Raw genomic sequence first — 14,802 nt, 5'->3', positions numbered from 1 at the left:
TTGAGCTGGGTCGCTCCTTACTTACAGTTCGTCACCACGAACTGTTTGATTACGATAACCCTATAAATGGCTTGTGTATTCCATTTTGCCCTTGTTCCAGGGGCACCCACTTTTAGAAAACACCTACACTATACGGCGCGTCTCAAGCGTGGTGGAAGTGTGCGGTACACGTGGTTTTATGAGATTTACACCAGGTGGCAGAAAATGGGCACTCCCTCGCCGTCAATTTGAGTGATTGGTGAGTAGCATCCCATTTAAAAGAAGAAGAATGTACTTGGCCATGGACTTTGTGTTGCCCGTGTAGAATGTGTACAGTTGTGGAATATAGTGTAAAGTAGTGTGATACTAGTTTAGTGTGATTTGATTTGAATTTCTGATCTTGTATTACTACGGCCCTAGGGCTTCTGGAATAATAAATGTTGTTCTTATTATTATAACTTTGTGGAGACAATATTTTACAACTCATTTTTGAACCTGGCACATGTTTAAGTATTTTTCTTCAGTATTTCATTTAACACCTTGGTAAATGTAATATATAAGTTGTTTTTTTTAATATTTTCGAATTGCGAAGAAATCAAAGTTGGGCCTACTAAGGCACTGATTCATAGAGTCAGCGATTTATAAAGTCTCGATATTTATCCTTATTTAAATCTGGATTGCCAATTCTCAAACACTCTAGCGCCCTCCAGAAATATTTCCATACAAATTACCTTTTTTGGGGTGGGGGGGGGGATATGTCCTTCTCTCTGAAAGTTGCCCTTCATCGAACAAGTATTCTGATAATATATTCCAGTTTCAGTAATGGGTGTCACGATTTCACGGCTAAGCCCAAAAGAAGCCACAAAAATCACCGTTACTTTACAATTTACCGTTACTTACCTTTAATAAATAAAAAAAAACAAGTTTTTTCAACTAAAAGTTAGGAGCAACATTGAAATTTAAAACCAACCGAAAGTATTACATTTATGAGGGGGTTGCTCCTCGCACCACCTCGCTCTTTACGCCAAAGGTTTTTAGTACTTTTAAAAAGGCTTCTTATTGTTCCAATTAAACGAACATAGTGTTTTTGAGTCGTTCTTAAGGAATTGGGACAAAATTGTAACTTTAGTGCAAAGAGCGAGGTGTTGAGAAGGAGCAACCTCCCTCATATACCTAGTAATTTCTGTTCGTTTTAAGTTTTTATGTTGCTCATTAATTTCAGCTAAAAACTTGTTTTTTTTTTATTTAATTTCTGAACTTTTTTTAAATAACGCCAGGATATCTGGCTGCATTTCATCGGAAGAATCCCTCCTCTCCAAAAGTTTATTCTCTAGACAATTCAATCCTGATGAAAATTTACCCCGGACAATTACCCTTAACATCTCCACGCGTAAAACTGAATCGACAACTTCGATCGAGCGATTTTGAGAAGAAAGGGGCATGGGAGGGGCCCTAGTTTCCCTCCAATTTTTCGTTTTGTAAAAAGGGCACTAGAGTTTTAATATCTGTTCCACTGAGCCCTATCCCGATATTCTAGGACAACTGGGTCGATACGACCACCCCTGGAAAAATAAAACAAACATGCAAAAAAACACGCATCCCTGATATTTCTTCTGGCAAAAAAGACAAAAGTCCACACTTTTATTGATAGGAGCTTGGAACCTCCACAGTGGAGTTCTCTGATACTCTGAATCTGATGGCATGATTTTGATTAAGAGTCTATGACTTTTATGGGGTGATTCCGCCTTTTTTTAGAAAATCAAGCACATTTTCTCAGGCTCGTAACCTTTGATGGGCAAAACTAAACTTAATGAGACTTATATATTTAAGATCAGCATAAAAAGCCAATTCTTTTGTTAAATCTAGTGATTTTAAAATTCCGTCTTTAGAGTTTCGGTTATTATTGACCGGGTCACTCTTTACTTACAGCTCGTTACCACGAGCCGTTTGATAATATACTGAGCGTTACTTTTGAATCATACTAGTTAATCTCTTTTCTTATATATATGCAGTTTTCTTACTTCAGAACAGACTTTTTTCTATTTGTATGTCTGACCCCTCCCCCCTTCTGAATAAAGACTGAATTTCGTGAATTTCTAACCTCATTTTAGTAATTTTTGTATATAATATTAAAAAAAAATGTTTGTAACATAGTCTCTTAATTTTTGCTTGCTATGAAGAACTATCACTTATCGTAGGCCAACGATGGGTCAACACACATCTTTTTTTCAATTTGCTGTTATGCTTCCATGTTTTTTTTTTCTTTTTCTACTGCCTTTCGTTTGTTCTCCTCATAATTAGTTTATAGACCCCGAATTCCAGAGGGGCTTGGCCTCCCTTGCCCCCCACCCCCGCCCTCCTTCGATCACCCTGGCGGCAGTTAATGACTTTAAAACAAGCATTTCGGAATAATACCTAAAGCTTTAAAAATGCTAAGCGCTAGGAACTCCTAGTACCTTATTCAAGGCCGTATCCAGGATTTTTATTCGGGGGGAGGGGATACAAAAAAAAAATAAATAGCGGATTGAAAATGTGTTTGTATTAATTTTTTGTTACGTTTTTTCCGAGTCGGATAAAATATTTTGTTCGGGGGGCGGGAGTTCAACCCCTCCTCCTAGACGTTGTTTATTACTTATCTTTTTTTACACTGTAATATTAACATCTTTCTTTACTGGTGCAATATCTTTCGAACTGTTCAAATTGATGTTTGATACCTTCCTAAGTTTTAAAAAACTTTTTCATCTTGTCATATTTCCGGATCCTTTTTTCTTCCCTCCGTCCAACGAGATTAAAGAAACTTCTCAATGTTTATATCCTCTCTCAGTCTAATTCAGTTTTTTCTTAGTATTAGATAAGGAAAAAACTATATAAGTAGAGAGAAACTGTTTCTTTTTTTCCGAAAACTAATCAGTCGAAGTGCCTAAGTTTCTTTGGTTGTCTCCAGAGATCATAAAAGGGGAGATTGACAGAGAAAGGAGATTGATGACAAAAAAGTAGATTGAAATAAACAAATCATCACGAAGGTACCTTCTTTATGTGCTCCGTGTCTTTAAATCAAAAATAGATTAACGTAAATAGGAGTTGATTTAAAATAAATTAAAATAGATTAAAAATAGGCTGAAACTAAAAATCAATCATATGAAACTTTTAGAAGACTATAAAATATTAAAAATAGATCATATAAAAAGCATTTAAAATCATAAAAAATGGAGATTGATCACGAAAAAGGAGATTGAGATAAACGAATCACCACGAAAATAGCCTACCTTCTTTATTCGCTCTGTGTTTTTAAATTAAAAATATATTAAAATAAATAGAAGTAGATTAAAATAAATTAACCTAGATTTGAAATAGTTTAAAGGTAAAATTAATCATATAAAATATTAAATATAAACCTTTAACAATTTATAAAAGATTAAACATAGATCAAATAAAATCCTAAAAAAGGAGATTTACAAAGAAAGAAGATTGCTGGCAAAAAGTAAATTGAGATGAACAATTAACAAAACAAAAACAAAAAAATGCACTCCAAAGTTTTTTATTCAATTTTTTGAACCTTACAAATAGGGAAGGGGCAGAGATGAAAGCTTGAAAACACCGTTACAAAGTTCAATTCTTCTAATGCACGTATTTTCTAAGATTGCGAAAAGCCACCCATCTACAATTTTACATCCTTTCCTAACATGATAAATAAAAGACGGTTAAACTGATGGGCAAATTTTGATTAGGCAAATTTTCTCAGAGTCGTTGCATTTAATGGTTAACTATAAAATTGACGTTTGTAGTTTATACTTGATAAATGAGTTTTATAAATTTAAAATAACCGTAAAAAGTTTAAAACGCAAATTTAACACGCAACCGTGATCTTTCTGTACTTTTAACATATAAATAAATTGCCTACATTAGGCACTAATTATGACGACTGGTCATTGATATCATCATTTGCTTTAACACATAACAAAACAAAATAACTGTAAAAAGTGTGTTCGGATTGACTAGGAATATCGTTTATCTTTTTAGTCCTCCTTATTTCCTCTCAAGTGGTAATCTACTTTTCCAATTATATGGCCGAGGAGGTTTTTATTGGTCGTTTTATACATATATTGTTAGGATTCATTTTATCCATAATTTTGTTTACCACTAAATCGATTAATCTTAATGATAACAGCTCGCTGTGAAAACAAATTTATGAGAACTTCAGAAAATAGCATGAAACACCCCAAAAAATTTGTAAATGAAAACTACACCATTGGACCAATATAGTACAATAATTATTCCCCGCATCTTGAGCAGCAAGGGAAACACTTTTTCGCAGGGGGAGCAGTGATGTGTGTTTTCTGCTTCTTTTTTCTGTCACCACTAGTTGTGTGCTGAAACATGATTGAGAGATCATAGCTGAAAGGGAATGGCTATATCTAGTCCCGTTTGTAATTAACAAAAGATAATATTAAACTAAAATTCCCTTTTGACAAAACTGTATCTTCATAAAGAAGATGATATAATACACCTATCCAGGGGTGGATATAGAGCAAAATTATGGGTACGAAGGTACCTGCTTTATGCGCTCCGTGTATTTAAATTAAGAATATATCGTTTTTTGCGACAGTAATTGGCTTTGAAAGATCAGAAAAATAATTGTAAAGTTTTCTAATTTCATAAGCGATACTGCTGCACGGTCACACATTTGTTATTGCAGACCATTTACTATAGTGTAATAATAATTGCGATACAGTATACAGTATTGCAAGTTGAAAAGTAAATGCTAACAGGGATTAAATACAAAAATAAACAACAAGTAAGGAGCTGAAAGTAAGCTGAAAGTTCTTACTTTCTCAGCTGAAAGTAAGGAGGAACATTAAAACTTAAAAGGAGAAAAAATATTGCGTATATGAGGAGGTTAATCCCCATAATAAATACCTCCCTCTTCACGGTAAGTTGTTTAGTATTCAAAAAAATCTTATATGCCCTGATATTTTAGGAGTCATACTTAAAGAATTAGGGCAAAATTCAAATTTTTGCGTAAAGAGCGAGGTGTCGAGGAGGGGCGACTCTCTTCATGTACGTAATACTTTCCGTTTGTTTTAAGTTTTGATATTGCTCCTTACTTTTAGTAAAAAAAAACTTTTTATTTAGCTTATGGTCATTTTTTAAATAATATTGGGAAATTTGGCCTCCTTCCATGAAAAGTTTCTTCTCCCCACGGAAAATACCTACATGGAAGTTCCTCCCTCGTAAAATATCCCCCACCAGGAAAATTTCCCCCAGATAATTCCATTCTCGCTGAAAATTCTCCCAGGAAAATTTCTTGCAGACAGTTCCGACTGAAAAACTTTTCTTAGTACCCTTTCATTTGAAAAGACTTTAATTTCTAACTATTTTTAAAATCGTGCTGAAAACCTCCCCTCCATGAAACATTTTTCCCGCACCCCCCCCCCCCTCCCCCTAGAAGGAAGTTGCTCTCGCAGAAAATTCCCCCTTAAGAATCTATCCCGCGAAGACTCACCCCACAGGAAGATTCTTTAGACAATTCCAACTCTGGGAAACTTTTCCCCCGACAATTCCCCTTAACATCTCTATATGTAAAATCGAGTCGCCAAAGAGAAAGTAAGACAAATAAAAATAATTTCCTATAGGAATTGTGAAGAGTTCCTTCAGTGTAAAATTTTCCCTGTAAAGTCCACCTTCCGAAAGTTTCCCTCCCCACGAACAAATTCCTTGGAAAATCTTCCAGAAGAAAATTCCTCCCTTCCCCGAAAAACTGCATAGTTCCCAATAAAAAATACTATACGTAAACCATGGGCAAATATAATTACTTATTTACCTTTCCCAATGGGCTGTAGGGGGTCATGTTATCCCCAAAGGCTGGTCTTTCAACTATGCTGAACAAAAAAACTGTTTATAAATTTTGATCGGACGACTTTAAGGAAAAAAGGGGCGTGGGAGGGGGCTATTTGCCCTCCAATATTTTGGCCACTTAAAAAGGGTACTATAACATTTAATTTCCGTTTGAATGAGTTCCTGATATTCTAGAACTGTTGGTTCGATACAATCACACCTGTAAAAAACAACAACAAAAACAATAACAAATAAACACGCATCCGTGATCTTTCTTCTGACACAAAAAACAAAATTCCACATTTCTGCTGATGGGAGCTCTACTGTAGAGTTCCCCGATACGCTAATTCCTATGGTGTGATTTTCATTAAGATTCCTTGACTTTTAAATATTTTTGTTTCCCCCTTTTCTAAAAACAGGCAAATTTCCTCAGGCTACACTAAACGAGGTTAATGAATCTTACATATTTGGAATCCACATAATAAGCCGTTTCTTTTTATGCATTTTTATATCAAAATTCCGTTGTTTGGAGTCGCGGTTGCTATTGAACCACTTCGCTCCTTAACCACAGTCCATTACCACGTTTAATAACTGTTTGATACTGTTTTACAAGTTGAGTGCTTTATAATAGAAAAAAGGCTAGTGAATTTTTTTGGGGGGGATGGAGCGAACATAAGGCTGTAAAGAGCGTATTTTTAGACCCATATTTTCAAGTTTTTGATGAGACATCCTTGAGATAAATATGGTAAAGGATTTAAAACTTTACACCCCTCATTTTGAGAAACATATTTTGACTAAGTGTGCAGCATGGGCGCTGAGGGACATGGCAGTTCTCATCTTATTGAAGAAATAGCAGTTTTTAAGGGGTAATATATTTTCTAGGCTTCCAAGAACTGTAATAAAATTTGAAATTAATCATAAAGAATGAGGTTCAATGGGGAGAGTGGAAGCCTGAGGTTATATATGAGCTGCTGTCTTCCTCATATTTTAGAAAATCTGTTCTATTGTGCAAAATAAATACATCCAAATATGCCTTTATTCTCTAAGCATTATAATGGAACAGCTAAGTTTCAGCGTATCGAGTGGCGATGGGGGCAGGGTTGCTATGTTTGCCAACCCTGTCAGTCCCTAACCTCCGGGTGTAATCATAGCCGAAAAATTTCGGTGACTTAAGTATATTAGTGCATTTACTTTGTCTAGAGTTTATCTCAGATGTTTTTTCTATTGATTTTAGGTATTGGCCGGTAATAGATGACGCTTTAAAAAGTGCTGCCATTGATCGAAGAGTAGCTATTAAGATTTTGGTTGGCCATTGGAAACATTCACCACCAGAAATGCAGTTCTTTCTCAAGTCTTTTCTAGATTTGAACCACGTTTACCCTCATGTTGACATCCAAGTTGTAAGTATCAACTGGCGCTGAAGGCTGGGCAGCCGCAGAGTTTTTTTTCAGATTTTGGTGTTCTTTACGAGCGTACGCTTTACAGAAATAGCAACGCTATTCACAGAAAAGCTACGACACAGAATGCTAACGATAAGCTAGCCACTTTGCAGAAATAGTAACCCTCTTTACAGAAATACTACGCACAGAAATGCTACGCTTTTCAGAAATGCTAACGTAATCTAGCTACTTTACAAAAATAGCAGCTTTTTTGATGAATATTTTAAGTTAGTGGAATATGAACGATCAATAAACAAAGCTTGTATGGCCAAATTATCAATAAATATATTAACTTAGATTGCTATTACTACTAACAATTCATTGCAGCACAAGGCTGCCTAAGGCTAACATAGCTGGGGTCACTCCTCTTCCACCTCAGTGTATTCAATGCATCACTCTTTATCCCCTCCCATGTAGTTCTGCTTTCCTTCTAAGTCCTTGTTTATATCCTTTTCCCACCCCATCCGCGGACAACCTGTTCTGGTTTCTGGTTCGACTAATTCTGGTTTCCTTTTTTATATCCTTTTCCCACCCCATCCGGGGACAACCTGCTTTTCTTTCGGCACCAAATGGATGTCCAAAAAGTATATTCTTTCGTGATCGGCCATCCTCCGCCCGTAAAACGTGGCCTAGCTATCTTAATTTGTTTTTCATTATAGGCCTAGAAAGTGGGATCTAACAACATTTTTCATATAGCTTACTGTTTCATATGCGGTCATTCAAACAACTACATAAAACTATCCTTTGACAACTCTTGTGAAAGATAGTTAACAAATCTTGTTCGGCCTTTCGAAGTGTCCACATTTCAGAGCCGAACAAAGTTACAATGCTGGCCACGCATAGACCACGTTTCAGTTCCACAAATACAGTACTGAAATTAGTCAGTTTTATTTAGTCAAACTCTCATACTTAAATAAGTCAGGATAAGATAAGATAACTTTTATTTCAAGCCAAAATGTGGCCATTTACACAAATAACATAAAAGATTAACAAATTACAGCACTCGTCAAAATAATAAAGAAAAAAATTAAAATAAAATAAAAACTACTCTCTTCTTTTTGCAAAATACTCATCAAGATATCTTCCCACTAGACAAATAAATTGTGACGACGTACTTTTCAAGTCATCAGGAAGCAGCACTCCATTATTCCCAAATAAATTTTCCCTTACCCCCAAAAGACCTCGACAACGACTCAGACAATGCTCCAAATTGTCCTCCTCTTCTTTGCAAAGAGGGCAAGCAAACCTGCCGTCCGGGACACTTTTACTCCTCTTAAAAACTTTCAATCTCGAACGAATCGGACGACAATTAGAGCGGAGCTGCATCCAATATGTGAGGTATCTAGACGGTAAATTTAGCTTAAAGTAAAATTCCTGACCACAAATTACCTCAGCCTCATTATAATATCTTAAAGTTTCCGAATTCTTAATCTCCTCACCCCATTTCTGTATCGTCTGGTCTTCCAGCACCCGCTTAATTTCTTTGTCCAACTGTAATTGTTGACTAGTTGGTCCAAGGCCATCATTCCATGTGAAAGAAAAACCTGTCATATCCAATACTTCTTTAACTTTAAAAGACCAATATCTTTTTCTATGTAGCTGAAGTAACTCATCATATGCAGCCTTCAGTAACCTATCACTGGGCAACTGTACAACCCTTAGCCAAAAGGTAATCATTTGGACCATCCTATAACTTTTAAAAGACCAAAGTCCAATATCTCCCTTAAGAAACTGGGAATGGGTCATTCTATGCGACCCGTACAATCTCTTAAAATAACCTAGAATAACCTAGCTGAACGCTTTCTAACTTGGCAGCATTCTCATGTCCCTAGATCTCGGCCCCGTAATGGAGAATCCGCATAATCTTAGGTAAAAAAACCCTCTTATGCAAAGACAAATTCTCTATTCCACTAATTTTATTCCTGAAAAGCGAAAATCTTGCAGCTTTTCCTCTATTTAAAAGTTCTTCAGTATGAGAGTTCAATCCACCATTACTTTGGAAAATATAACCCAGATACTTTATATTTTTAAATACACCTATTTGTTGTCCTCCCAATGCAAATAAGTTGTCTATTTTTCTCAAGCCTTTTACAGAAAACAACCACTTTAGTTTCCAAAACCTTAAGCTGTAACTTTTTCATTTGTAAGTATTCCTCAATTAAATCGAGTAACATCTGAAGCTCCCTTGCCGTCTTCGCCACCAATGCAGTGTCATCCGCAAATAATAACACCGAAAAATTATTTTTTCCAAGACACAGCTTTGGAGCCCATTTTTCTTCCAGAAACTCCACCATATCATTCAAAAACAAACCGAACAGTCTCGGGGACATGGCGCTGCCCTGCTTCACTCCTTTCTTAAGGTCAATTAACCTGGAAAATCCCGAACCTGCAACTCTGACCATAGACTTAGTCCCAGAATACATACCAACAAATAAACGAGTAAAACTTAAAGGTAGACCTACATCTCTTTAATCTTTTTCAAGGGGAGCTCTATCTACATTGTCGAATGTCTTTTTTGAGTCTAGAAACGCAAAATACAGCTTTTTTCTACCTGATCTATATTTCTCTATCAGTGCGCTTAACACAAATGCTCTCTTCGACGTACTATACCCTTTCCTGAAACCCCCCTGCTCCGCTTTAATTATCCCATAGCCCTCCAACCATTCATTCAACCGATTGTCCAAAATATTTTCTAAAATTTTACTAAGTGTAGGTGCTAATGCTATCAACCTATAGCTATCATGATCACTAGGACTACCTTTCTTAAATAGAGGTACCATAATCGATACTTTCCATAGGGAAGGCCATTCACCACTACTTATAATTCTATTAAAAATATTCACTAAAATTAGCAAAAAAACATCAAGAAACCTCTTTAACAAAACTGCTGGTATACCATCTATTCCTGGCCCTGATCCTCCCTTCATCTTCTTAACTGCTTTCCTAACTTCATCCGAGGTTACCTTCTTCACTAACTCATAATCTTTTTCTTTCATCGAAAACTGCGGAGCAGCCCTTGATTCTTCACTATCAAGGCCACTAGAATCTTCATCTATACTCTCAAGAAAACTAGCCCAAGTATCAGCTTCAGGGATTTGTAATTGGCCTTTTCCTTGTCCATTCTCCTGCCTTATTCCTGACCAAAATTGCTTTGTATCCCCTACCGTATAAGCCTTCTCTATCTCTTTCTGTTCCTCTCTAATGTTCTACCGTTTTTTTCCTCCGTTTTAGCCTATTATATTCCCTTCTCCTTTCCTTAAACCGTAAAAACAAGCTCTGCCTTTCTTCCTCTACAGAGCAAGCATTTACCAAATCTAATAACTCCTCCAGCTCATTTTTAAAAGAACTACATTCATCATCAAAAAAACTATGTTTCCCTTTCATATTTGGTTTCTCTGACACACGAGCACACTCATTAATTACAAAACCCAAATCTTCCAAAATTTCATCTATATCTCTTGTTTCATCATGCAGACTCTCAACTTTCTCAATTATTTCAGGCCTCAGGAACTCCTCTTTCATCAACTCCAGCTCCTCTTTACTCCATTCACACTTTAAAAACTTCCCTGATAAACAAAGATCCTTTGTTACCCTCCTAGTAGGACTATCACCTTTTTTATTCCTTGGAACTCCTCTTCCAAGGCAAAGCTTAATTTCAACTGGTAAGTGGTCAGATATAAATGCTCAAAATGGTCGTTATTTTAGGAAGAATTTTTTCTGAATAACTTATTCAAAATGCAGCTGTTAAACAGGTTTTTTGTATAACAACTAAAACCGGTTACAGCGGTTTTAGCTTGGAAAACGCTATGTCTGTCCAGCCCTTTAGTAAACAAATAACCTGAGATTTTGTTATAAAAAAAAAAAAAAATGACAAAACTATTTTCCAAAGTTGAAGCATAAATCAGGGCAGAAAATGAGTATAGTCACTGATATACAGCTGCTACTATCCTGATAAAAACAAAAAAAAATTGTGTCTAGAAATACAAAAATCATTAGAAAAACCATGTTGAAGAAAAAATTGCTAGACTAGAAATCTAGTAAAGAGATGCCTTTATTGGCTTTTTCGAAAAAAGGCAAACTTTTCAAAACGTTTTGCGAAAATTTCTTTTCTTGAGTGATTTCAAATTTAGCTTTTATTGTTTTCAAAACTAAAAAAAAAAACAGGTTGAAAATAGTTTAACTGTATAGCGAAAATAATAATATCAAAATCACTTAAGAAAATGTGTCCCATAACAAATTAATAAAACTATTGATCAATAGCTAGAGGTGGCAACTCTGACCGTACACCATTCAATTCAGCTTTTTTTTTTCAGTACGTCAGTGTTCCGGAAGTACAAACCTTACTTGACTAACAAAGCACCTTTAAAGATTAAACTATACATAAAAGATTAACCAGACCCCCAAAAAAAAAACAAAAAAAAACAAGAATCACAAAAAAAAAATCCTCTAAAGAAAAAGAGGCAACAAATTCTTAAAAAACAGTTTTAAATGAGTATAGGTATCAACCTCAACCATGTACCGTTCAATTTGGCCTTTAAGGTCGGTGGAGAGGGTTTATCATTCAGAAGTGACGAAGTGTGCTTGATGCCTATGTTTGCCATCGAACAACTGAATTTGTCTTTGGTACTATTTTTATTCAATGTTGACATATTGTGTTTTTGCAGGTGCTTACACAAGAGTACTTTGGGGCACTGCTCCTCTCCAAAGTCTTATGTTTGTGATTAACCCATACTTTGTACATGTTTTGTAGAATATGCCTGTTTGTTTAAAGCGCCGCTTCACCACAAATTGCTGCCTCTGTAGCATATTATTTTGGATGTGTCTGATTTTCAATCGTTATATATTTACGTCATTTTTTCTCTTCTTTTGTCTTTTTTTTTCTTTCCTTTTTCTTTTTCACTAGAATCAAAATAAAATATTCTCAAAGCTTCCATCTTTCCATTTGAATTTTAACGCTATGAAGCTTGGGACTAGACATGAAACAAAGGAGTTAGTTCTGGGACAAAATGATCAAAGGTCCCTTTTCCCTTATTCATAGGAAAAGCTCGGAGAAGTGTGTAATACATCGTGTAATTCAAAAGACAAGGAATTGTTGAATATTTTTGTGTCACATTATGTTTTTCTGGCTATAAATTTATGTAATTAATTCAAAGCTCGGTTGTTTTTTGTTAGTTTTCTTAGGGGGGGGATAGGTTAGTGGAAAGATTGTCCGTAATATTTTACGAAAGAAAAACGGTAATTTATGTATCAAAATGATTGAAGACGCTAGGAATGAAAATCCTATAATTTAGCATTTTTTCACCGAAAGCGTCTCTTGTTAGAATGATAAATATCTTCATTCTGAATGCTTGGAATGAGTTTCATCCTTCTTTTTTATGTGATTGAACTCCGACTGAAAAAAACATATTTTCATTCAGATAAAGACTGAATAGCTCGAGTTTGAATACTCTAGTGGAGTGCTTCTTAACCTTGATGAACCATTAAATATTGACATCAAACTGTTCATGGTAATGAACGGTAAGTAAAGAGCGGAGCCTTGGTATATATACAGTCATGTATTTTTTTTTTTTTTTTTTTTTTTTTTTTATTCCAATATTCACGGCGCCAGGTACTTCAAAGTATCTGATATGCCAATATTCAATTACCTATTTCAATGGACTCGAGGTTTTGAATGTATATTGAAACTTCTTTTGAAGGTGTCGACAGAGGGATTTGCAGGGATAATATCCCCAGAAAGATCGTTCCAGATAGAAGTGCAACGCCGGATGAAGCTGTTCCTCAAGTACTCGGTTTTTGGCGTATCCTCCTTTAGGTAATTCGACCGAGCTGTGTGCCTTCGTGTCTGCCTTGTCGGCTGGACAAGGGGGGGGCACAATTCGAGAGAGCTGTTTGGTTCCTCTTTCGCGCGTGCGTAATGACGAATTTATATACCTTTGCTCCGCTTTGATAAGCTATTAGGCAGTATCATTGATACAGGGTTGCCACCTGTAGAACGAAGGTGCTATTTCTTCATTGGTAGCACTGTAGCACGTGCTACATTTAATGACCGAATAGTAAGACTTTCGTGCTGCAATTTTTCTTTTTGTCTTTGATAAAATAATGAAGATTCTGAAAAAAGGCAGAGGAATTAACAAAAAGTGCGGAGCGCCTTTTTCTCGTATTTGTTTTTGAAAGATTGGTTCCCTTGATTCCCTTTATGCCGTGTTCGTTTCGAAAGATTGGCGCTAAGTTTGAAATAACCAGAGGAAAAATTTGACATAAAACTAATCCAAGTACTCTTAAACGGACCGTGCACAAGCCGCGACACGCGAAACGTGGACACCCTTCCATAATTGATAATTTGCATGATTTTAGGAAAGGGGAAAGCAACCATTGATCTTGACGATAATAAAAATATTTGACAATTCGCGTTTAGAATAATGGTATAACTGATAAAAATGAACAGAAATTATAGTTTTCCTTTAATACAAGCAAAGAGCGGCATTAAAATTCAAAACGGCCGTCAACTATCCTATATGTGACCCATTCCCCAGCTCAGCCCTTGCTCTTTACGCTAAGTTTTGACCCTTTTCTATTTCAACACTCCAACAACATGGGGCCTAGCAGAAGAGCCTTGTGAAAAAAAAATCTTAACTTTTTAATCGAGTGCTTCGATTATAATACTTGTATTTGTGTTTGGTTCAGGACAACGGCTGCGAGCCTTCCCTGGCATCCAATAGTTCGCCAACGTTTGAGCTCCATATTTGGCGGTCTAGGGTCCATTCCTGCGTGATTTCGAGCCATTTGATGGCGCAGTGATATGGCTTATGCTTTAAACAATATATTTTTGCTTTCAAATGTGATTGAAAAAAAGCACACAATTACCCAACTTGCTATATTTAATTCATTAAAAAAAAATGAATCAAACTTGGCTTAAAGACTGTGGGCTTAGGGGAAAACGGCCCCTTACATATAGGACAGCTTGTGTCCGTTTTGAGTTCTTACACAACTCGTCACTTTCTTTGGAAAAAGAACTGTATTCTTTTATATTTAATATCTCCAAGATCCGCTGCTAAATGTGAGAAATATATATGTGCCGTGCTGGAAAGGGATGAATTAGGGAATAGGACGTTTTTCTAGTGGGTTCAGGATAGTTTTACTTTTCGCTCACTTGTGATCTCAGTCACCAGCTCTATTTACTCTTGGAGGAAATTCCAGAAAGATATGGAACAATTAATCACATAAGCGAGTCATTACTCACAATAAGTGAGTAATTAAGATTCACTTAGACTTCTGTTTGTTGTATATATACCCAGTAGTTTTTTCGTTTTTTAAGGTGGTATTAAGCAAAAATTGTTGTTATTTTTTGCCTAAAGAGCCAGAATCCGAAAAAGTGCTTCTTGAGAAATCTCATCACTAAGATGAAAAAGAAGAAATATGTGTCATTTCTCTTTCGCAATTTATGTTCACCTTGTTTCATCGTAGTTCTCTTTGGCGTCGAACCTCAGAAAACCTTCTGCGGAATTCAAGGGCTCTACGGAAAATTCTTTAAGATGAAAAGAAAAAATGT

General features: G+C 35.8%; 1 protein-coding gene across 1 annotated transcript in view; it reads left to right on the top strand.

The window, feature by feature from the left end:
* The window catches only part of LOC148949663 (5'-3' exonuclease PLD3-like), a 185,917-nt gene that overhangs the window by 95,791 nt on the left and 75,324 nt on the right, over positions 1 to 14,802 (top strand). The window contains exon 8 of the mRNA XM_089093053.1: positions 7,049 to 7,214. Within this exon, the coding sequence (XP_088949179.1) occupies positions 7,049 to 7,214 (166 nt within the window). The remainder of the gene's footprint in view (positions 1 to 7,048; positions 7,215 to 14,802) is intronic.

Source organism: Artemia sp. Qi Xiang Cuo, chromosome 8 (assembly GCF_049724085.1).
Source record: "Artemia sp. Qi Xiang Cuo chromosome 8, ASM4972408v1, whole genome shotgun sequence".
Classification (NCBI taxonomy): domain Eukaryota; kingdom Metazoa; phylum Arthropoda; class Branchiopoda; order Anostraca; family Artemiidae; genus Artemia; species Artemia sp. Qi Xiang Cuo.
The sequence above is the reverse complement of the archived record's forward strand: the minus strand, read 5'-3'. Positions and strand labels throughout refer to the sequence as shown.